The following is a 23,071-nucleotide window of genomic DNA, read 5'->3' as shown; positions in this document are numbered from 1 at the left end:
ATAGCATTCTCCTCGCAGCTCACACTGCCACCCAACTTAGTGTCATCCGCAAATTTGGAGATACTACATTTAATCCCCTCGTCTAAATCATTAATGTATAGTGTAAACAGCTGGGGCCCCAGCACAGAACCTTGCGGTACCCCACTAGTCACTGCCTGCCATTCTGAAAAGTACCCATTACTCCTACTCTTTGCTTCCTGTCTGACAACCAGTTCTCAATCCATGTCAGCACACTACCCCCAATCCCATGTGCTTTAACTTTGCACATTAATCTCTTGTGTGGGACCTTGTCGAAAGCCTTCTGAAAGTCCAAATACACCACATCAACTGGTTCCCCCTTGTCCACTCTACTGGAAACATCCTCAAAAAATTTCAGAACATTTGTCAAGCATGATTTTCCTTTCACAAATCCATGCTGACTTGGACCTATCATGTCACCTCTTTCCAAATGCGCTGCTATGACATCCTTAATAATTGATTCCATCATTTTACCCACTACTGAGGTCAGGCTGACCGGTCTATAATTCCCTGTTTTCTCTCTCCCTCCTTTTTTAAAAAGTGGGGTTACATTGGCTACCCTCCACTCCATAGGAACTGATCCAGAGTCAATGGAATGTTGGAAAATGACTGTCAATGCATCCGCTATTTCCAAGGCCACCTCCTTAAGTACTCGGGGATGCAGTCCATCAGGCCCTGGGGATTTATCGGCCTTCAATCCCATCAATTTCCCCAACACAATTTCCCGACTAATAAAGATTTCCCTCAGTTCCTCCTCCTTACTAGACCCTCTGACCCCTTTTATATCCGAAAAGTTGTTTCTGTCCTCCTTAGTGAATACCAAACCAAAGTACTTGTTCAATTGGTCTGCCATTTCTTTGTTCCCCGTTATGACTTCCCCTGATTCTGACTGCAGGGGACCTACGTTTGTCTTTACTAACCTTTTTCTCTTTACATATCTACAGAAACTTTTGCAATCCGTCTTAATGTTCCCTGCAAGCTTCTTCTCGTACTCCATTTTCCCTGCCCTAATCAAACCCTTTCTCCTCCTCTGCTGAGTTCTAAATTTCTCCCAGTCCCCGAGTTCGCTGCTATTTCTGGCCAATTTGTATGCCACTTCCTTGGTTTTAATACTATCTCTGATTTCCCTTGATAGCCACGGTTGAGCCACCTTCCCTTTTTTATTTTTACGCCAGACAGGAATGTACAATTGTTGTAGTTCATCCATGCGGTCTCTAAATGTCTGCCATTGCCCATCCACTGTCAACCCCTTAAGTATCATTCGTCAATCTATCCTAGCCAATTCACGCCTCATACCTTCAAAGTTACCCTTCTTTAAGTTCTGGACCATGGTCTCTGAATTAACTATTTCATTCTCCATCCTAATGTAGAATTCCACCATATTATGGTCACTCTTCCCCAAGGGACCTCGCACAACGAGATTGCTAATTAATCCTCTCTCATTACACAACACCCAGTCAAAGATGGCCTCCCCCCAGTTGGTTCCTCGACATATTGGTCTAGAAAACCATCCCTTATGCACTCCAGGAAATCGTCCTCCACCGTATTGCTTCCAGTTTGGTTAGCCCAATCTATATGCATATTAAAGTCACCCATGATAACTGCTGCACCTTTATTGCATGCACCCCTAATTTCCTGTTTGATGCCCTCCCCAACATCACTACTACTGTTTGGAGGTCTGTACACAACTCTTCAATAAGCCCTCTTCCAGCTCGACGCTGCATTGAAAAATCAGCCAGGAATAATGGCTGACATAGTATACCCCCATTTTTTTTTTTTTTTAAATGTCCTTAAATAGCCTTTAAAACTAACTATAAACTCTCATAAAACTTCACTGCGTAAAACGCAGCCTTCCTTTTCCAAATCCTTTTATGCACTGAACTTGTGCTCTGTTTTCAAGATGGCGCCGTTAGCGCCGGGGCCGACTTTTTTCCGGGCAGATGATAAAACAGGTGATATTGCCGAATTTTACGCCTGGGGAGATAGCGCAATGTTGCATGCTGATTGACGTCATAAAAACGCTTTTAAAAAAAAAATAGGGCGGGCGATAACTTTTAGCGCAGGCGCAAAACCACTGCCGAAATTTCCAGCAGGGCGCAAAATGTTGTGCGACTCGTTTAGCGCCAAAAAATATAAATCTCTTTGCCCTGGCGGAAAAACGGTCGCAAACCTGTTTAATTTCTAGCCCCTTTTCTCTCAAACATCTCGAAGTATTTCACAGGAGTTAAATAGTGAATTCTGCAGACAAACAAGGCAGCTATAATATGCACAGCAGGATCTCACAAACAGGACTGAGATGAATGACCAGTTGATTTTTAAAAAAAAGATGCATTTGGTTGAACACGCAATACCATGCAGGACACCAACAGAAGTTCTTTTAAGTTTTCAAATAATACTCTTGTATCTTGATTTTTAACCTAAGCCACCAGGCACCATATTTCAGGAACGATATAAAAGCCTTTAGAAAAGGTATTGAGGAAGTTTACCAAGATGTTGTCAGCAATGCAGGACTTCAGTTATGAGGAGAGGTTGAAAAGGTTAGGACTGTTCTTCTTGGAACAGAGAAGGTGACCCAAGAGGTTTTCAAGATGATGAGCGGTTTTAATTCCCTCTGGCGAGTGAGTCAATAACTGGAGGTAACAGATTCAAAATCATTGGAAAAAGATCTAGAGGGGACATCATGAGAATTTTTTTCACTCAGAGCTGTCGCAATCTGGAAGGCTCTATCTGAAAAGGTGGTGGAAGCTGATTCTATAAATAATTTTAAAACACAGAGTTGGATAGGTACTGGAGAGTGAGCAACTTACAGGGTTACAGATAAATGCGGGGATGTGGGATTAAGCATGGCTGCTCTTTCGAAGAGCCAACACAGGCACAATGGGCCAAATGGCCACCTTCTGCATTGTAAGTTTCTATGATTCTATGAATTTATGAAAAGATAGACAGGACTTCCATTTCTCTTCTCATTAAAGGACACCACTTTCAACAATGCAGCACTGCAGCTGAATGACAGTTTAGGTGGTTAGCTCAAAATCCTAATCCAGAAGTAAGCATGCTACCAACTGAACCATGCTGATACACTATGTAATAAAAAAGATGATTTCATTCTGGACATTCAAATGAATAAGCTTCTCAAGTGTTGATAATTCACATTTAAATGTGCACTTTTTAAATCTACTAGCAAAACTCACAAACTGAAGATTAATAATTTTATTCCTACCCATGAAGTAATTAATCTGTATTATCAATGTTACATGTTATTATTCACCACTGAGGTTTAACCAGTGTAAAATGTCATACCGTAAGATGAAAACTTTGTCACACCAACAAATACTATGACCTCCCGAAATTAGCTATGTCAATCACTTGTGAAAAAATGTACTGTCCTGGCTAATACTTAAAGAACCCTTGGCTAAAAACAGGTTTATATGGGAAAAATCTCGATTGGGTTAGAAAAAAAATAAAAACACACACCAACAGGAACAGCAGAAAACTGTTAGCATGACCACTCTCAGAATCATGCAATGCAGTTTAGTGTTGCACATCAATAATGGGCATATCTGCTCCCAAACATGTAACCACAGATTTTACCTTCTCCTCATAAACAGGATTCCCCAATAAACAGGAAATGTGGAGGAACTCCAAATGAAGAGAGCCAAACTCTGCAAGAATACTCGCTCGCTGCGAGGCCCACACATAATTACGACCTATCCCACTGAAAAGAGAGAGTCAGGTTCAGTTACAAATAGCACCTCCTCTCCCACCCCCATTTTCTTTAAAAATACTATGCTATTTGGTTGCAGATAAGGTCACAAAGACTAAATATGCAAAAAGTCAAAGCTGCATCGTTGACCGCACCTCGTTATATTCAGTGACAAATATTTCTGGGGAAAAAACCAGCATAGCAGAAAGCTGTAAAATTGATCATCAATATTAATCAGCCTGCTCTAGCATTCTACCACCTGCATTAATTTTGAGAAAGGGGAGACAAAAGATTATAGCATATGCATGCTCGAGAAAAACTAATCTTATCTGTTTGTGGGATGTGAGAATTGGGTAAGGCAGCTCATAGTTACTGATGCATATTTTCCCTAGAATTCCGATCATTCAAAGAAAAAGTAAACGCACATCTCATCACATCCAAGCTCATAGAATCAGTGAATGAGAAGCTACAGGAAAATATCAATTACAAGAACTTGCAACTTTGCCACCAATTTGGTTTTTAGAGCAAAGCAGCATCTCACCACACTGTCATTATCACGTCCTAGAAATAGAGCAATTCTCTCAAAGTCCAACATGAAATTAGAGAATCCTAGACATTTCTAGACTGTTTTGATATAGTGGATAAATCCCCAGCTAAAACATTAAAAAAGTGACAGAATCACAGCCAAAGATTGGGACAATGAGCAAATAAATGTGACTACATGCCTGAAAAGACCAAATCAGTAATTACATTATTAAAGATGAACTTCAATGTCTTCCATCCACCACTGCCCTATAAATGATACTAAGCAATCTTCAGTTACAGACATTCAGCTATTTGACTTGGTGATCCATACTATGCAGGACAAGCAAGTAGGAAAAACTTTTGAAGAGTCTGGAAGAAGAATGGGAATGCACAGCTCTGCTCATTACCATCTTCAGTATTCTATAAACATTATATCCACCAATGAAGGAATATGACGACATTATAGCCCAAAGCTAGTAGACAGCATGAAAATGCTTTACTTACTATATGCTATAGTCCATACTTTATAACATTAAGAGTCTAGGCAGGTTCTCACTGGTCTGTAAGACCACACAAGAGATAGTAGTGCTTAAACCAGAAATCCTCATTTATACAAGAGAAGAGCTGCTGTGTTGGGTAGCTCTGTAACAATTTGTATCAATCCAAATAATCTATATGGAATCCCAGTGGTGAAGCATCACACTCTGATAATCCTGCGTGCTGAACTACCCTCCATTGACGTTATGATGTTCTTTGTCATCATCATAGGCAGTCCCTCGAAGCAAGGATGACTTGCTTCCACGCCAAAAAGGGATGAGTTCACAGGTGTTTCAATGAAGGACCTAATATTCCAGATCCTGAACTACATCTTGGAGGGTGGAAGATGCCTGTGCGTGGATTTTTTTAACGTGTGGTTGTCATTGCACACCAGCCATCACACAGACTTGACAGAGCTAGGTCTTGGTCCAGTGGCAAAGATTAACCAAGACGACTGGAGACCAGCTCTGCTGCATGGGCTGAGCGCGCACACATATAGCAGTGTGGGCTGGTACATGCTGCCCCTGGGCCCTCGTCCCTTCTGGGCCCCAGATTCACACCTCTCCTGGGCCCCAGTCACTTCCATCTACAAACCCTTGCGCTCCTTCACCCCTCCTGCTGTGCCTGCCCGCACTGCAATCAGCGACCTGGCTTCGCAGCCGTCGCCCTCCTGCAGTGCTATGCCGCCCCCGCACGCTGTTCCCTCTGATGTCCCCGGCCTGCTGATGGTCTTGCAGGCCGGGACCACACCGCTTTCCGGGCCGGTCCGCAGCACGCTGCTCCCTCTAAATGTTCTTTGTATGCAGTTGATCTCTTCTGAATCAAGACTATTTGAAAATATATTAGTAAATCTGGCCTGGCAATTTGTTTTCTCAGTATAATGCTTTCAGAAATCATAGAATTACAGACTTTTACCGTATAAAATGAAGCCATTTATCGCAGTGTGTGTGCTGGCTTTTTGAAAACAAATACCATCACACTGGTTCCTCCATTGTTCTGTACTTTCCTCTGCTTCAAGTAGTTATCCAAGTTTCCTTTTAAAAAAATGTAATAGTCTCTGTCTCAACTGTCCTCTTTGGCAAAGCATTGCATGCTCTCACAACTCTGCATTAATCTATCTACTCACTCTCTTACTGACAGTATTAAATTGATAACCCCTTGTCATTAACTCCCCAACCAGAGGAAATTATCTTACCCTATTCTGCCCATCAAGACCCTTCTTAATTTTAAAAACTTCTACTGTCTCCTCCTTCTTTACTCCAGTGGAAATAGTCTCAGTATCTCAATTCTATGATACATATAGTTGCCCATCCCGATGAATCTACGCTATACACTCTTTCTGGCTTTAATATCTTTTCCATAATGCGAGTGTCCAAAATGGTACACGGTATTGAACTATTGCCTTGCACAAGTGTATAATTAACTCTTTACTCTTGTACTCTACATGTCTATTGATAATTTATGGCTGTGCTTGTTGAAGGCCAATTATCATAGTCCCAGGACATCGCTGCAGGAGTTCCTCAGGGCAGTGTCCCAGGCCCAACCATCTTCAACTGCTCCATCAATGACCTTATCTCCATCATAGGGTCCGACGTGGAAATGTTCACTGATGTTTGCGGTGTTCATTTCCATTCGCAACTCCTCAGATAACAATGCAGTCCGTGCCCGCCTGCAGCAAGATCTGGATGACATTCAGGCTTAAGCTGACATATGGCAAGTAACAGTCACACCACCCGGGCAATGACGATCTCCAAGAGAATGTCTAACCACCACCCCATGACATTCAATGGCATTACCATAGCTGACTCCCCCATTAACATCCTGGGAGTCACCATTGACCAGAAACTTTACTGGACTAGCTGCATAAATACTATAGGCTACAAGAGGTCAGAGGCTGAGTATTCTGCAGCAAATGTCTCAGCTCCTGAGTCCCCAAAGCCTTTCCACCATCCACAAGGCTCAAGTCAGGAGTGTGATGGAATACTCTCCACTTGGCTGGATAAGTGCAGCTCCAACAGCACTCAAGAAGTTCGAAACCATCCAGGACAAAGCAGCCTGCATGATTGGCACCACCTTAAACATTCACCCCCTCCACCACCGGCGCACCATGGCTGCTGTGTGTACCATCTACAAGATGCACTGCAGCATCTCGCCAAGGCTACTTCGACAGCACCTCCCAAACCTGCGACCTCTACCACCTAGGAGGAGAGGGGCAGAAGGCTCTTGGGATCATCACCATCTCCATGTTCCCCTCCAAGTTACACACCATCCTGACTTGGAAATATATCGCCGTTCTTTCATTGTCGCTGGGTCAAAGTCCTAAAACTCCCTCCCTTCTAGCATTGTGGGAGTACATTTACCATACAGACTGCACTGACATAAAAATAAAACCAAATGTTAATCCACAATCCCAAATGATTAATTATTTTGTTCCTAACATCACAAATTGATTTTCAAATTCATCACTGCTACCTGGTTGTTTCTCTGATTTACACGGACACTATTCTGATTTGAAAACAAAATACAAAGAAATGGAATAAATGCAATTTTGCGATAACACTGATTACGTTACATGAAGTAGTCACTTGAGTTTGTGTAAGTTTTAAGCAATCAAATTAAGTCCCTATAGAAGGCTAATTCTTCAAAATCCTTTATAGTCTTCACTAGAAACCATTCTAAGATATGCAACTGTTTATTAACCATGTGGACATTTATATTGTATTACTAATCCAATGAGTCAAACTTAAAAGCCAGTACTTCAAACAGGCCTCTCGCCAAAGCTCACCTCGATATTGACTTCCCTTTTAATTTATACATTTTTATTTTGCAAAACTGTGCACCCAAAATAGTAATCTTATATTATGCAATAAGATTGCTATTCCAAACAAATCACTAATTTGTGATGTTTGATCCCAAATATTAACTTGCAGCAAATACTGTGCTTGAAATGGACCAATCATTGCATGCAGAGTGGACATCAAAAGCTACACGAATAACAGTAATATACATATCACAGAAGGTTTTTTTAAAAAATCATTCACATTGTTATTCTGGTGGAACCAATTCACAAAAACAGTAGCAGTAGAAAATGGCTGCTTATTTTTTCCTAAATGCAAGGTCAGCAATGATTTATAATTGAGTTATCATCTAAAGGTTTATATCTACTTTCATTTCATATTATCTCAGCTACTTTCTGCACTGTACTTTGTGATTGCAGTGTGGCAGAAAGCCTTGAAAATATTCTCGAAAGTGATCATCATCATCATAGGCAGTCCCTCGGAATCTAGGAAGACTTGCTTCCACTCCTGAAGTGAGTTCTTTGGTGGCTGAACAGTCCAATACGAGAGCCACAGACTCTGTCACAGGTGGGACAGATAGTCATTGAGGGAAGGGGTGGGTGGGACTGGTTTGCCGCGCGCTCTTTCTCTGCGCTTGATTTCTGCATGCTGTCGGCGTCGAGACTCAGCGCCCTCTCTGATGCACTTCCTCCACTTAGGGCGGTCTTGGGCCAGGGACCCCCAGGTGTCAGTGGGGATGTTGCACTTTATCAGGGGGGCTTTGAGGGTGTCTTTGTAGCATTTCCGCTGCCACCTTTGGCTCGTTTGCCATGAAGGAGCTCAGAGTAGAGCACTTGCTTTGGGAGTCTCATGTCTGGCATGCGGACTGCCCAGCGGAGCTGATCGAGTGTGGTCAGTGCTTCAATACTGGGGATGTTGGCCTGAATGAGGACGCTGATGTTGGTGCGCCTGTACTCCCAGGGGATTTGTAGGATCTTGCGGAGACATCGTTGGTGATATTTCTCCAGCAACTTGGTGTCTACTGTACATGCTCCATGTCTTTGAGCCATACAGGAGGGCAGGTATTACTACAGCCCTGTAGACCATGAGCTTGATGGCAGTTTTGAGGACCTGGTCTTCAAACACTCTTTTCCTCAGGCGACCAAAGCTGCACTGGCACACTGGAGGCAGTGTTGGATCTCGTCGTCGATAGGAGGCTCCCAAGATATGGGAAATGGTCCACGGTGCCCAGGGCCGCGCCGTGGGTCTTGATGACTGGGGGGCAGTGCTGTGCGGTGAGGACAGGTTGGTGGAGGACATTTGTCTTATGGATGTTTAGCGTAAGGGCTATGCTTTCGTAGGCCTCAGTAAATACGTCGACTATGTCCTGGAGTGCAGCCTCTGTATGTGCGCAGGCGTCGTCCGCGTACTGTAGCTCGACAATAGATGTTGGGGTGGTGTTGGATCTGGCCTGGAGATGGCGAAGGTTAAACAGGTTCCCACTGGTTCTGTAGTTTAGTTCCACTCCAGCGGGGAGCTTGTTGACTGTGAGGTAGAGCATGACGGCGAGAAAGTGATACACTATATTAAAAGACCTAACAAAGCATGCAAGAAATTAACACGCAATGCAGCCTTGTTACTACAATCCCAATTCCTGCAACTATAAAATGCTACACTTTTGGTAGTGTACTCCACATTTCAGTCACACATCACTTTGTCCCGCCACAAAGTGTTGCCGCTAAACGACCCACATGATGTCTTTTTTTACTTTTTCTCAAATGGAGGTCTCATGATGGTTTCATAGTTAAATCTTTAGCATTGGTTTACTTACATATTTTTTTAATTTTTGTTGCTTCTTTCATGCTGTCAGTTTCAGGCAAACTTGGATTCTTATCATATATTAATTTCACGTTGCATTTGAATGCTATACTTTAGATTTAATACAAGGAAATGCATCCTAAGTTATATTATGCACCATGCCATGCTAGCAGAGAATTATTCTTGACATACAAGTTGAAGGAGCACATACACAATAACAAGACATGTGGCCAACCTGCAGCCTGTTCTGTATGTCAGTAAATGACCAATCATGCAGCTAGGTTGTGTTACAATAAATTGATGTTTGAAGTCCTTGAAAATTTCAGTGTGTCAACAGTGTGTCAAGAGTTTCAACTATAGCTTGTAGCATGCATGTGTGTCCTGCTGGTGTGGATTTGCACGAGATCCAAAGAGCGAGCTGCAAGGTTGTTTGAGGTCTTGACATGAACCAGCAATACATGTGAACAGATTGAAAGTCAACACATGTGCTGCACAGTTACACATTGTACTTCTCAGTGACCCTTCAGAGTTAGAGATATACTTGTTAATAACAAATCTCTTCTTGCCATACAATAAACTTCCCCCGTCTCCAGACGTTAAATCAGTTACCATTGGATTGTATCTGTAAGTGGATTCCTTGATAATTTGGTAGTCCAGAATTTGTAAAAAGATTTGACAGTATGCTTTTTAACCACAATTAAAACAATCTGTTAACCCTCCAAGAATTTTAAGTTGAGAAAACAAGCATCTTTGTTTCCATGCATTTGAAAATGATCTTATAAATATTCTAAGCACACCTAGAAAATGTGCATGAGTATTAAATATTTCTTAATGGAAAGTATTCTTGGAATTAACAAGAAAACCATAATATTGTTGATTTTGGTGAAGAAATGCTCAAAATCTTCAAATGAGTAAAGAACTAATTTTAAATCCAAAATGTTCTTGGTGCTCGAAAACAAAATAGTTTAATGTAAGGTAACATAAATAATAGATAGAAATATCATTGTTAAACACTTGTCTCTTCATATTCTTCCATGTAAGAAGAATATTTTATCTCTTTAAAAAAAAAAGCACCAAATGATGGTAAATGGTAAAATGTCAGTTACACCCAGATATTAATTTTAATCATTCCAACAACTGCAGTGTAAAATAATTCATACAATAGTAATAGACATCCTCCAATTCTCAGAATATTTGAAGATATGCCACTCTATGTTTGTGATCCTAGGCTGTAGTTACATTGTACATACCAATCTGAAACCAGTTTGTGTTATGAATGTATAGTCACATAGACCGGAATTATGCTGCTGTTCAAATTTGCTAACTTTTCAGCATTTGAAAAGCATATTCCAGTCCCAGAACACACATGCATGGAGAACATAGGCATGAAGATACATGCACATTCATTCATGAATAAACACATCACACCAAAATCAAGCACTGAAAGCAAAAGTCTATTTTTAAAGAAGAAACTTGCTGAACATACATGCCTTTAAGGACAAAAATATAATGTAGAATTGTAATAATACCGCAGGGGGTTTCACTCCCTCTACTAAGCATTCATCCAATGCTCTGTTGTACACCTGTACTTTGAGACCACAGTTATACTGCCAACTGTGAACTGCAAAAAAAGTCTAAAACCTCTAACTGCTGCAGATTTCATTCCTCTTACTTCAATGCATGGTGGAGTTAGATGCCAGTGAAGCAAAAGTGGCAGTACAACTGCAGTCATATTCTTTCCTTGCTCTTCCATTCAGTGTAATGTGCAACATTAGGTATGCAAGCTCACCTCTTCAGGTTCACCATTGCCCAAGGGATGCCTGTGGGGGTGTTAAAGGAAGGCAGCAACTTCTCAGCAAGTTGTGCAGCTTTCTGCTTAAAGACCTGGAAAAGCAAATGAAAATATCAAAAAACGTCCACTTGTTTCATACTTACACTGTAGAGACTAAAGGAATGGAGTAATAAAACAACAGCTGTTCGGATAATTAGATCATCCAAAAGAATTTTGATGGAGTACGTGTGAACTGAAGAGGGTAACCCTCTCTAACGGTGGCTAGATCCCATGCATCAAAAGTAATAATTCATCTTACAGTTGCAAAATCCTGCAGGCAGCTCCCAATCCCAATCTCAAGCAAGAGAACAGTATCTAGTGAGTTAAGCTTCAAGTGGCCCTGATCCATTGTGCGCGAGGCTAAACACAACTTTGGTCGTGTATGGAGTAATATGCACACAGCAATTTAGAAGAAGTGAGCCGCTGTTTCCTCCTACAACACAGCAACTGACTTTGGAACATGCGTTGATGTATTTAGCACTGCTGGGGTTATGAGGCTCTTTAGTGAAAAGATGCTCCACAATGGGCCTGGTGCATGCCATCGAAACATGATTAGCCCCTAGTTGGCAAACTCACCAACTGAATGCGTCCACCGGTTTGAACTCTTTTTCAGCCAACTCAAGGTTAGTCTGCTGTAAGGTACATTCCCTATAGCAGGAGAAGATCTGAAGTACAACTATCAAGCCAAGGCTGGTGTGCTTATATACAGGGGTGCAAGTTTCAGCAGACTTTTAGCATTGTATTGATAATTTCTGCATGTTGGCCCAGACCTTTGTAACCTACAAATGTGGCTATGAGGAATATAGTGAAAACTCCCCAATGTGGACTATGCATGTTCTGGAGGAAAGGCATCACTCTGGGATCGAAGACCCTTGAAGCCACTGGCACTCTGGACAACTCATTTTAAATATATCTATGTATTTGGAGCTACGACCTTGTAATGAATTAATTTATCATCATTTTTGTCCTCCCTCTCTCACGGGGTGGTGGGGGTAGGGGCGGAAGGAGTAAGGAGTCCTGTTCTTAATCACATGCTTTGGGGTGTCCTTGGCTCTATTGTGATTGTGGGCATCTAGTCTATCCTTCTAAGATTGGGATCATTGCTTTTGCTGATCCAGTCAGTCATTATCGTTCACATCATATATTTTGAGCTTCCTAGCATACTGTCTGGAGAACAGTGCCTTGATTTCTTCAAATCCTCATCTTCAGAGAGAATCTATGACTGTTTTTGAGGGAGGAATTACCACTGAAAATGGCACAGATGGTGACCACATGCAGGTCATCTCCATTCTTTGGGCTGGTAATAACATGCCAGATACGTTTAGAGATAGTTTATGGTATGCGAGTCCTCTCATTGTCCATCGGGAGTATTTCTACTTTGTTTTGACCATCCCAGAGGTCCAAAGGGTCACCAGTGCCAATTGATTTAGCAATATTTTTCCAGTAAGGTTATTATGAATTCCATGTTATTGGACTAATTGTTACAGTAGAAGAGAGATGTACTAGTCAGTATTTTTAGTGCTCAGTCAATCATATGGCCACAATCTGCTTTATACAACCACAGCTATATACTATATTACTGCAAGTATATATAGGAATCACTACAAGGGATTGTGGTAATCTCTGCCCCATGGCTGAACCATAATTGCCTCAGTTGTATACATATTGTTAATCTGCACTGTTGGCATATGAAGGGGTAATGAGTATCCTAAGAGTGAGTCAACGACTGTACTGCAGATCAACTGTTTAAAGTGACGCTGGGTGCCAAGCAGCACTCAGGCTTCCAATCAATGAAAACATATAAAAAGTATCAAAATTTGCATGTCTTCGAGGAGAGAATCGAAATAGTGCATCAGGAAGATAGGCTAAGGAGTTCATTTATTAGCTACTTACTGTTCATAGAAAGGACAGCTGAGCAGTACAATCACCTATTTTCCTATTTTCTAAATATTTTCCTACTATTACAACAGTAACTACACTCCAACAATACTTCATTGGCTGTAAAGCACTTTGAGACATCTGGTGGTCATGAAAGGCGCTTTCTTTCTTTCTTTTAAACTGATCACTTAGTTATAGGAATCAGTTGGGCTACTGGCCAAAATGGTTAGTAAAACTGGATTCAAGAACTGGTTCAAGAAGGCAGCCCACCACCACCTTCTCAAGAGCAACTACGGATGGGCGATAAATGCCGGATTCGTGATGCCCACATACCAAGAATGAATAAAAAAAAACAATGCTTCAACTGGAAGAAGTTAGACTTTATCTGGGCATAAGTTGGAGCAGTTCTGATGCTAAGCAAATTATTTGTGTGGAAAGCAATCATTAGCACACCAGAATAAATATTCAACAGTAAAAATACTGTGTATTTTTTTTATACCATTATTGCAGATTAATCAAAAATTTCATTGAAGATAAAAAGGATTGCTCCCAAACATAGATACTATCATATGCCACTGGGAACCTTTATCCTAGTAAAATATATTTTCTTTAAAGTCTGCAATATTTTTGTGTAAATGTTAGCTTTGTGGCACTGCTACTTCCCTTTAAATTGAGTACCTCAGCAGCATTCACTGGCGGTCTGCATCATGGCTATTTATTCCCCGTTTTATTACTAGCTTCTTCATACCCTCTTTAGAAATGCAGAACCGAAATTCTTTACTGCCAGTAATTGGGATTGAAGGGAGGAGACTGAAATACCATATTACATGAGTACACTTCTAAATAGCAATTGCTTAATGAACTCACTATTATTGTAGTGTTGAACTAGTAATAAAACATATTCCTATTGTCGCATTGCTCTTTGTGGGAGCTTGCTGTGCGCGAATTGGCTGCTGTGTTTCCTACATTGCAGCAGTGACTACGCTTCAGGAGTGCTTCATTGGCTGTAAAGCGCTTTGGGACGCCCTGAGGTTGTGAGAGGTGTTCTATAAATGCAAATCTTTCTTTTTCTTTTCAATCAGATATTCTATGTTTTTATTAAAATTATATATAGGGGCGGATTTTTGGCTCCGCTCCACTCCGTTTTCGCCCCGAAGCGGAGGCAGTGGCTGTGCTTTGGGCGGGCGGCCAGCCTCCAGTGCCCCGCAGCGATCCTCGGGTCGGGTTTTGCCCCTTGTTGCGACACCAGCGCGAGTTTTGACTTCAGCCGACCCGTACGTCCCAAAACATGCCCCTGCAGTGAACGCCTGGGAAATTGGGCGGTCCAATGATATTGACTGCATAGAGATCAGTAATGCAGTCCTCAGGTAAGTGTAATTGTTCTTTCTTTTAATTTTTTTAACGTTTTGTGTTGTGGTGGCGTGGGCAATGTTTTGAGAATGTTTTTGTGGGGTTTATTTTAGGTATTTTTCCCCCCAGGAGTCTCTCGGAGCGCTCCCAGCCCAGCTCTTTAGCTCAGGATCTTCCCATGCTAGCACCCAAGAAAGGTTACAACACATGATGCAGGGCCCAGCAGCCCAAAATTACCTACTCAGGCAAAAACTATTCCCAGCCACTAACTTTGCCACCCCGCCGCCATTACCGCCCCAAAATCATCAAGGCCGAAAATCGAGCCCACTGTTTGTCTGTAATACAGTATTACAATTGCTGAATTAATTCTTGCAGTTTATTCCAATAGCTACAGTACTAGATTGTTGGCTTCCCTGCCTATGAGAACTCAGTTCAAAGTTGCAGTATTACAGTCAGCCTTTCCACAGGAGATGAAAAACCTCTGTTTTGACCAACTCATCTATGAATAGACAAATGATGTGTGGCCGGGGGGGGCGGTGGGGGTGGGAGGGTGGGTGGGGGAGCACGGTGAAATATTCCCATCTCTATCTTTTGTGTCAGTTGTAGCTCAGTGATAGCATTCTGAGGTGAACGATCAGCCATGATCTTATTGAATGGTGGTGCAGGCTCGAAGGGCCGAATGGCCTACTCCTGCACCTATTTTCTATGTTTCTATAGACTACGAATGAGCAAGTACTGGGCAAGATAGACACACAACAAAAAACAGTGACACTAAAGATCAGCGAATGCACTGAAGCGGAGAACAAGACAAAATCATATAAAAGCAAATCCTTTCTACAATAATTTATAAACCTAGCTTTAGCTGAAGATTTTCTATTAAATTCAAAAATCTGTTTTAATAGCTACAAGCAAAATATGATATTCTTAATGAAATATTAAGCCATAGAAATGGGAGGGGAGAAATCTGAGCAGAGCAAACATGCTCAAGAGTCAGAAAGACTTGCATTTATATAGCACCTTTCACACCCACCGGACATCACAAAGTGCTTTACAGCCAATGAAATACTTTTGAAGCGTACTCACTGTTGTAATATATGAAATGCAGATAATTTGCACACAGCAAGCTCTCACAAGCAACAATGTGATAATGACCAGATAATCTGTTTTTGTAATGTTGATTGATGGATAAATATTGGCCAGCATACCGGGAATAATTCCTCTATTCTACTTCGAAATAGTGCCATGGGAGATTTTACCCCACCTGAGAGCGCAGACAGTGTCTCGGTTTAATGTCTCATCCGAAAGACGGCACCTCCGACAATGCAGCACTCCCTCAGTACTGCACTGGAGTGTCAGCCTAGATTTATGCGCTCAAGTCCATGGAGTAGGACTTGAACCCACAACCTTCTGACTTAGAGGCGAATGTGCTACGAACTGAGCCACAGCAGACACTGTGGAACAACTTGCTTTTAAGAACATAAGAAACAGGAGCTGGAGTAGGCCATTTTGCCATTCTTCAAGATCATCTGATCTTCGACCTCAACTCCACCTTCCCGCACTATCCCCATATCCCTTAATTCTTTGTTCCCAAAAATTTAGCGGTCTGTCTTGAATAAATTCAACGACTGAGCATTCACAGCTCTCTGGGTTAGAGAATTCCAAAGATTCACAACCCTTTGAGTGAAGAAATTTCTCACCAATCCTAAATAGCCTATTATTGTGACTGTGACCTCGTGTTCTAGATTCCACAGCCAGGGGAAACACCTTCCCGGCATTAACCCCGTCAAGCCCCTTAAGAAATTTACATTTTTCAATTAGATCATCTCTCATTCTTCTAAACTCTAAGGAATATAGGCCTACTCTACTCAATCTCTCCTCATAAGGCAATCCCCTCATCCCAGGAGGAAGTCTAGTGAGCCTTCACTGCACTCAGTCTAAGTCAAGTATGTCTTTCCTCAGGTAGAGACCCCGAACTAGACTTTCCACTTTTGTGCAGATTGCCCAAAAATGGGCATCATTTCCGGCGTGGGCGCTAAATGTGGGTTTTCAGATCGCCGGATTATCGCCTATTTTCAAAACGCCTACTTTCCATTTTATAAAATGGGCATTAGCGCAAGCGATCTGAAATGGGTGTTAGCGTTAAATTTCTCTGACCTTGCGCCGTAAAGTGTCACCGTCCTTAGCAACGGCAATGCAACGCTTGTTTCCTGTGTTTCAGGAGGTCAGGGGTCATCATTACATGCGCATAAGAGGAGACAGAGAGAGAGGGAGTGAAGGCATGTGTGGGTGCTTGTTTGGCTGTTTTGGGAGGTAGAAGGGAGAATTTCGACCTTAAAACAACATTATGAGAAAAGAGTAGCTGTTACCAGCCAGATATTTTCGTTCATTTGGTACCTATAATGGAGGGAGTGGAGGTGGTGACATAGCACGCTATGGAGACTGACGCTAGCGAGAGCAGTGAGCTGGGGGAGGAACAATTGGGAGGACGAGAGAGCGCGAAGTGATTCTCGGACGAGGCAAATGCCTCTCTGCTGCAGGAGATCGAGTCGCGCTGGGGTGAATTGACACAGGATGGCCGTGGGAAGTCCATCCCAAAGGCCTACCAGAATAAATGGGCCAAGATAGCTGAGGTGATCTCGTCAGTGACCAACGAGGTGCGTGAGGGCAACCAATGCCAAAAGCGGTGGAAACGACCTTGTCGGATCCGCCAGAATAAGTATTACATTTATTTACATGTACTTATATATTTATATAATTTGACTTGTGTGATGAGTGATTAAAATCAGATGTGAGGTCTTACACTTTTACCAGGAATATTATACTCCAAGCCTGTGTTCACGGTGTACGTCTTTAGGTAAAGAATGATAATTATCATAATAATCATGATTACATCTGTATCTTGTGTGTTGTACAGGTGCAGCGCCCAAAATCCGGAGTTCCGGAATTCGGACCGATTGGTGGCCGATCTCGGGCCTCACATCGCCACACCACCCCTCGCCGCTGCCCGACCTGGCCTCACCACCCAACCTCGGGCCTTGACGCACCCCGACCGGCCTCGGGGCCTCCTCCGCGACGGGGCCCCGCCTGAACACCTCCTCCGCGACGGGGCCCCGCCCGACCAGCTCCTCTTTGGCAGGGCTCGCCCGAATACTTCCACGACAGCGGCGGCGCCCCCCACCCCCCACCAGCACTTTCACAGTGGCGAGGCGCCACCCGACGACTTCATCGGCAGGTGAGCCTCACCGCCCTCCCTGACTCTCTCTCTCTCTCCTTCCCCCCCCCACCCCCCCCCCCCCCAACCTCCCCCACACCTTCTGACATTCCGAAATCCGGAAATACCCGAACCTGAGCTCTGGTGTTTCCGGATTCGTGACGTCAGAAAGATGTTCCAAAGTCCGGCAAAACGTAAAATCCGGAACGGCTTCGGTCCCAAGGGTTCCGGATTCGGGGCGCTGCACCTGTATCAGTCTCTGTGACAGTACCTAGCAATGATATCACGCAATAATCTCATGCCATGTCGTCCTGTTGTTATATTTTACAGAAGAAGGTTTCAAGGAATAGGGCCGAGCAGAGGTGAACGGGTGGGGAGGCCACCAGTTATCTTCGATAGAGGAGCGGGTGCTCGCACTAGTCGGCCACGCAAGCAGCTGCAGAACCTGAAGTGATGCCATGTGAGTAAAGTATACACCACTGCGTGATGTAAAGTCAATAGATGCCACACCTACTCAGATCCGAACAATAATACATGATAGATGATTGCTAAAAGTGTCCTCTAAATAATGCTGGCCTCATGCAAATCATTGCAATGCAGAATGTGTTTATGGTCATGAAATGTGATCATTTTGATAGCTGTGGTGCTTTTGTCATGCATATGCTGTGTGTAGCGCTGTAATCACCTTGTGACCCTAGCACCCCCTTCTCCTTTAATAACCTCATTTGTGTTTTGCAGCTCAGCCAGCAGCGCGGCCCCAGGCAAGACCACCGAGCCCAGAAGGTGGGGGTGCGGGGCCGGACTCGCCGGACATTCCTACATCCGGTGCTGAGGAGCTCCGATTCTCACCCGTGAATCTGGTGCGTCCGTTCTCTATGGATGACAGCGCGGACTTCAAGGAGCCTGCATTGCCAGGCTCCAGAACGCATTCGACCCCGCCATCTAGTGCTCCTGCGGCCATTTACACCTCCACTGTGGAGGAACCGGGCCCAAGCACTTCGCCACAGGACACCCCAGTTGTCCCCAGGACGGCGCCGACCCCGCGGAGGTTTCTTAGTCGCGGCAGGTCTGCTCCATCAGCGGCAGGTCTGACCGGCGACATGGTAACTTGTCCAGGAGGAGTGCTGTCATAGGTCAGCAGATCCTCCAGACAATGGGGCATATCCCGACAGCTGGCCAGCATGTCCGGCACGATGACGGAGTATGTTCCGCGGATGGCGGAGGCCCTGAAGGCGATAGCCAGGAACACTAGCAGAGGCCTCCCAGTGGTCCCGGAGCATGACACTGCACCCCAAGGTGCCGCGCCCCCATTGCCAACGATACATACGAGGCAGGAGCAACATCTTGCTTCTGGATCGGAGAAGGTTCCCACCTCGGGGAGCCCCAACTCCCATATCCGTGCAACCACCGGCTCTGCCTTCATTCCCCGCCCCCCCCCCCCCCCACCGCCTGAGGAGCGCCTCGGCCAGGCGGCGTGGAGTCAGGAGGGGAAGGGGTAGAGGTGGGGAGGAAGGAAAGTGAGGTACATGTCTGCAGGTGATGCCTTTGTTATATCTCAGTGTATGCAATTTGTTGTAATATATGGGGTGAGGGGGGAGGGGGCCACCCTGTTGGCTTGCATTTGTGTTCTGTGTTGCTGGAAATGTTGACCATTTGATTGATGTCAATGTTATAAAATGTGTTGTGGGGTGGGGTGTTTTTGACAGTTATACTTATGATTGCAAACAAATGGTCGGATTAAATGTTTATTTAACATAACCTTGTTGCGCATTGTCTCAGATAGCTACACCATTACACACTGGTGATTCCTTAACATGAAAGGGTATAATTAAACTTAACTTGAATCAACTTAAACTTTAACTGGCATCAAGGTGATGCTCAACACTGATGTCTGAGCTGCACACACAGCAATAATAGCAACGTTCTTTCAGGCAAAGCGCTCATTTATGAGCTGCTAACGTAAGAGTGTTGCAGCTTTGTAGTCGCCATGGGCCCTTTCCTGCGGTCTGGAGGGGGGCATGGGCATGGTTGCATAGTCAGCCTGATTGTCTGGCCCAAGGTCAACGTCCACCTCCTTGTTCTCCTTGTCCTCTCTCTTCTGAGGTGGACCGTCAGTCCCTTCTGGCAATTCTTGTCCCCTCCTGATAGCCAAGTTGTGCAGCATGGAGCACACGACCACGAATTGAGCTACCTGATCAGGGTTGTATTGTAGCTCCCCTCCCGAGTGCTCCAGGCATCTAAAGTGCTGCTTATGCACACCAATGGTTTTCTGGACATTGTTGCGTGTGGCTATGTGGCTCTCGTATTGCTTCAAGACTTCGGTGTGGGTGTCACGCGGGGGGGTGGGGTCATCAGCCAGTTGGTCAAGCATCCAGCGTTGACCTTGTGGCTGACTGGCAAACATGTCAGATACAGCGCTCTCACGCAGGATGTGAGTCTCATCGATGCTGCCCGGAAATTTGGCATTCACTGCATAATTATCGGGTTGTGGTTGACAACGAATTGGACCTTCAGAGAGTGAAATCCTTTTTGGTTGTGAAAAACCTCTGCGTCCTGAAAAGGTGTCCGCACCTTGGGGAAGTTAGCAATTTAGTAGAATCCTAGAGCCCGGTCAGTCTGAGCCTCCGTGGTCATAGGGAAGCTGGTAAAGTCCATCCTACGTACATACAGGGCTTCAGTGACCTGTCTAATGCAGCAATGTGTGGCATGCTGAGATATAGCGTAAATGTCACCAGCGGAGGCCTGACAGGAACCAGACGCGTAGAAGGACAGTGCCGCGGTCACCTTGACCTCAATGGACAGTGCGGTCCTGATGGTGCTGGCAGGCTGCAGATCTGCCCCGAGGAGCTGGCATATCTCACTGATAACCACTTTGTGGAAGCGCAGTCTCCAAAGGCAGGTGTTCACGGATATGTCGAGGTAAGACCGCTTCTCCATGTAAGTGTGGGGTGTGTATGGTCTGGTCCTCCTCAGCAGTCTAGCATGTCTTAGATTGGGCACATACTGCTGTGGATTAGGTCTTGTGCCATTTGTACTCTACAGCATCTGCGTTGTCATCAAGGCAGGCTGAGAAATGGCTGGCCCCATTCCAATAACTATTAAGTATAATGCCGATTGTTCACGAGCAATAAATGTCCCAACTAAGACACCTAAAGTAAAATCCAATCATCCACAGTAGAAGATGTCTGTTCAGATGGTCACATCACCTTAAAAGAACTCCAGAGTACATCCAAACTCTCCCGAAGTTGAAGTAGCCTCTTCAATGAAGCGACCTGAGATTTACAAAATGGCGTCCACACCACTGTGATTAGTTCAGTTCAGCTCAACTTTTTCCACAGCGTTTTTTTTCGGCGAGCAAGATTGTGGGCGATGGGTGCGAGGTGCTGAAAGTCGCACTGGGCGATATACTGGGCGTTAGTTTTGGCAAATGTGATGTTTACGACAAAAAAAAAGTGGGCATTCAGTATTATTGAATCTCGGTGTAAATTATGTGCCGAAAGTAACGCTGGGCGATATTATGGGTGTTGGGTTTGCCCATTCTGATGTTTCCATGCCAAAAGTAACGTTCAGCGATAAGTGACCGAGAAATGGGCATCAGTTTCCATTTTGTGGCTAAATGACCGATATATGGTCATTCCACCTAATTTCAGTGTTAAAATGGACGTTAAGTGGGTGGTATGCATGCAAAAATAATGGAAAATCTAGCCCCAGGCTATACACAGTATTCCAGGTGTGGCCTCACCAATGCCCTGTATAATTGTAGTAAGACTTCTTTACTTTTATACTCTAATCTCTTTGCAACAAAAGCTTAGATATCAATTGCTTGCTGTACCTGCATGTTAACTTACTGTGATTCATGTACAAGGACAACCAGGTTCCTCTCAATATCCTGCTTTTTTGTTTTTCCTACTAAAGTGGATAACATCACACTTCTCCGTATTGTATTCCATTTATTTGCCATATTCTTGCCCACTCAGTCAACCTGTTTATATCTCTCTACAACCTCTTTGCGTCCTCCTCACAGCTTACTTTCCAACCTGACTATTACCATCAAACATGGATATGTTACACTCAGTCCCTTCATCCAAGTCATTAATATAGATTATAAATAGCTGAGGCCCAAACACTGATCCTTGCAGTACACTGCTAGTTACAGCCTGCTAACCTGAAAAAGTCCCGTTTATTCCTACTCTCCATTTTCTGTCCATTAACCAATCCTCAATCCATGCTAATATATTACCCCCAATACCATGAGTCCTAATTTTGTGCAATAACCTCTGTGTGGCACCTTATCGAATGCTTTTTGAAAATTCAAATTCACTACATCTTCGAAAAACTCCAACATATTTGTCAAACACGATTTTCCATTCTTAAAACCATGTTGACTCTGCCTAATCACAGTATAATTTTTAAGTGCCCTCTTACCAAGTCCCTAATAGTCGATTCTAGCATTTTGTCTACTACTGACGTTGGCATAACTGGCCTATCGTTCCCCTTTTTATCTCCTCCTCCTTTCTTAAAAAGCGGGGTTATGTTTGTTACCTTCCAATCCTTGGGGACTGTTTAGAATCTAGGGAATTCTGGAAGATAAATACCAGTGCATCCACCACCTCGCAGCCACCTCTTTAAAAACCCTAGGATGCAGGTCGTCAGGGCCAAGGGATTTGTCGCCACTTAGTCCCATTAATTTCTCTTTGGTTATACTGATTTCTTTAAGTTCCTCATTCCCTCTAGACTCTTGGTTCCACATTATGTCTGGAATGTTTTTTGTGTGCTCTACTGTGAAGGCAGATACTAAGTATTTGTTTAATGTCTCTGCCATTTCCTTATTCGCCATTATAATTTCTCCTGTCTCCACCTCTAATAGGCCCACGTTTACATTCACTAATCTCTTCCTTTTTACATACCTATAGAAATGTTCACAATCTGTTTTTATGTCTCGCAATAGTTTACTCTCATATTCTTTTTTTCTCTTTCCTGATCAATTTCTAGGTCCTCCTTTGCTGAATTCTAAAAACCTCCCAATCCTCAGGCCGACTACTCTTTTTGGCAACGTTATAACCCTCTTCCTTTGATCTAGTACGATCTTTAACCTCCCGTTAACCACGATTGGACCAATTTCCTGTGGGGTTTTGTGTCTTAAAAAGAATTTATATTTGTTGTAAATTGTGTGTTAATTCTTTAAATGCTCATCATCATAGGCAGTCCCTCAAAATCGAGGAAGACTTGCTTCTACTCTCAGTGAGTTCTCAAGTGACTGTACAGTCCAATACGGGAATTAAAGTCTCTGTCACAGGTGGGACAGTCACTGAAGCAAAAGGTGGGTGGGGAGCCTGGTTTGCTGCACGCTCCTTCTGCTGTCTGAGCTTGTTTTCTGCATGTTCTTGCCGATCAGACTCAAGGTGCTCAAACACCCTCCCGAA

The 23,071-nt window shown here is 43.7% G+C and overlaps 1 protein-coding gene across 3 annotated transcripts in view; it reads right to left on the bottom strand.

The window, feature by feature from the left end:
• The window catches only part of man1a2 (mannosidase, alpha, class 1A, member 2), a 253,330-nt gene that overhangs the window by 58,549 nt on the left and 171,710 nt on the right, over positions 1-23,071 (bottom strand). For 2 of the 3 annotated variants that reach the window (XM_070893496.1, XM_070893499.1), the window contains one exon: positions 11,168-11,262. In XM_070893496.1, the coding sequence (XP_070749597.1) occupies positions 11,168-11,262 (95 nt within the window). Of the gene's footprint in view, positions 1-3,609; positions 3,734-11,167; positions 11,263-23,071 lie in introns of all 3 variants that reach the window. The other variant, XM_070893497.1, reaches the window with a different exon arrangement.

This window comes from Pristiophorus japonicus, chromosome 11 (assembly GCF_044704955.1).
Source record: "Pristiophorus japonicus isolate sPriJap1 chromosome 11, sPriJap1.hap1, whole genome shotgun sequence".
Taxonomy (NCBI): Eukaryota; Metazoa; Chordata; class Chondrichthyes; family Pristiophoridae; genus Pristiophorus; species Pristiophorus japonicus.
The sequence above is the reverse complement of the archived record's forward strand: the minus strand, read 5'-3'. Positions and strand labels throughout refer to the sequence as shown.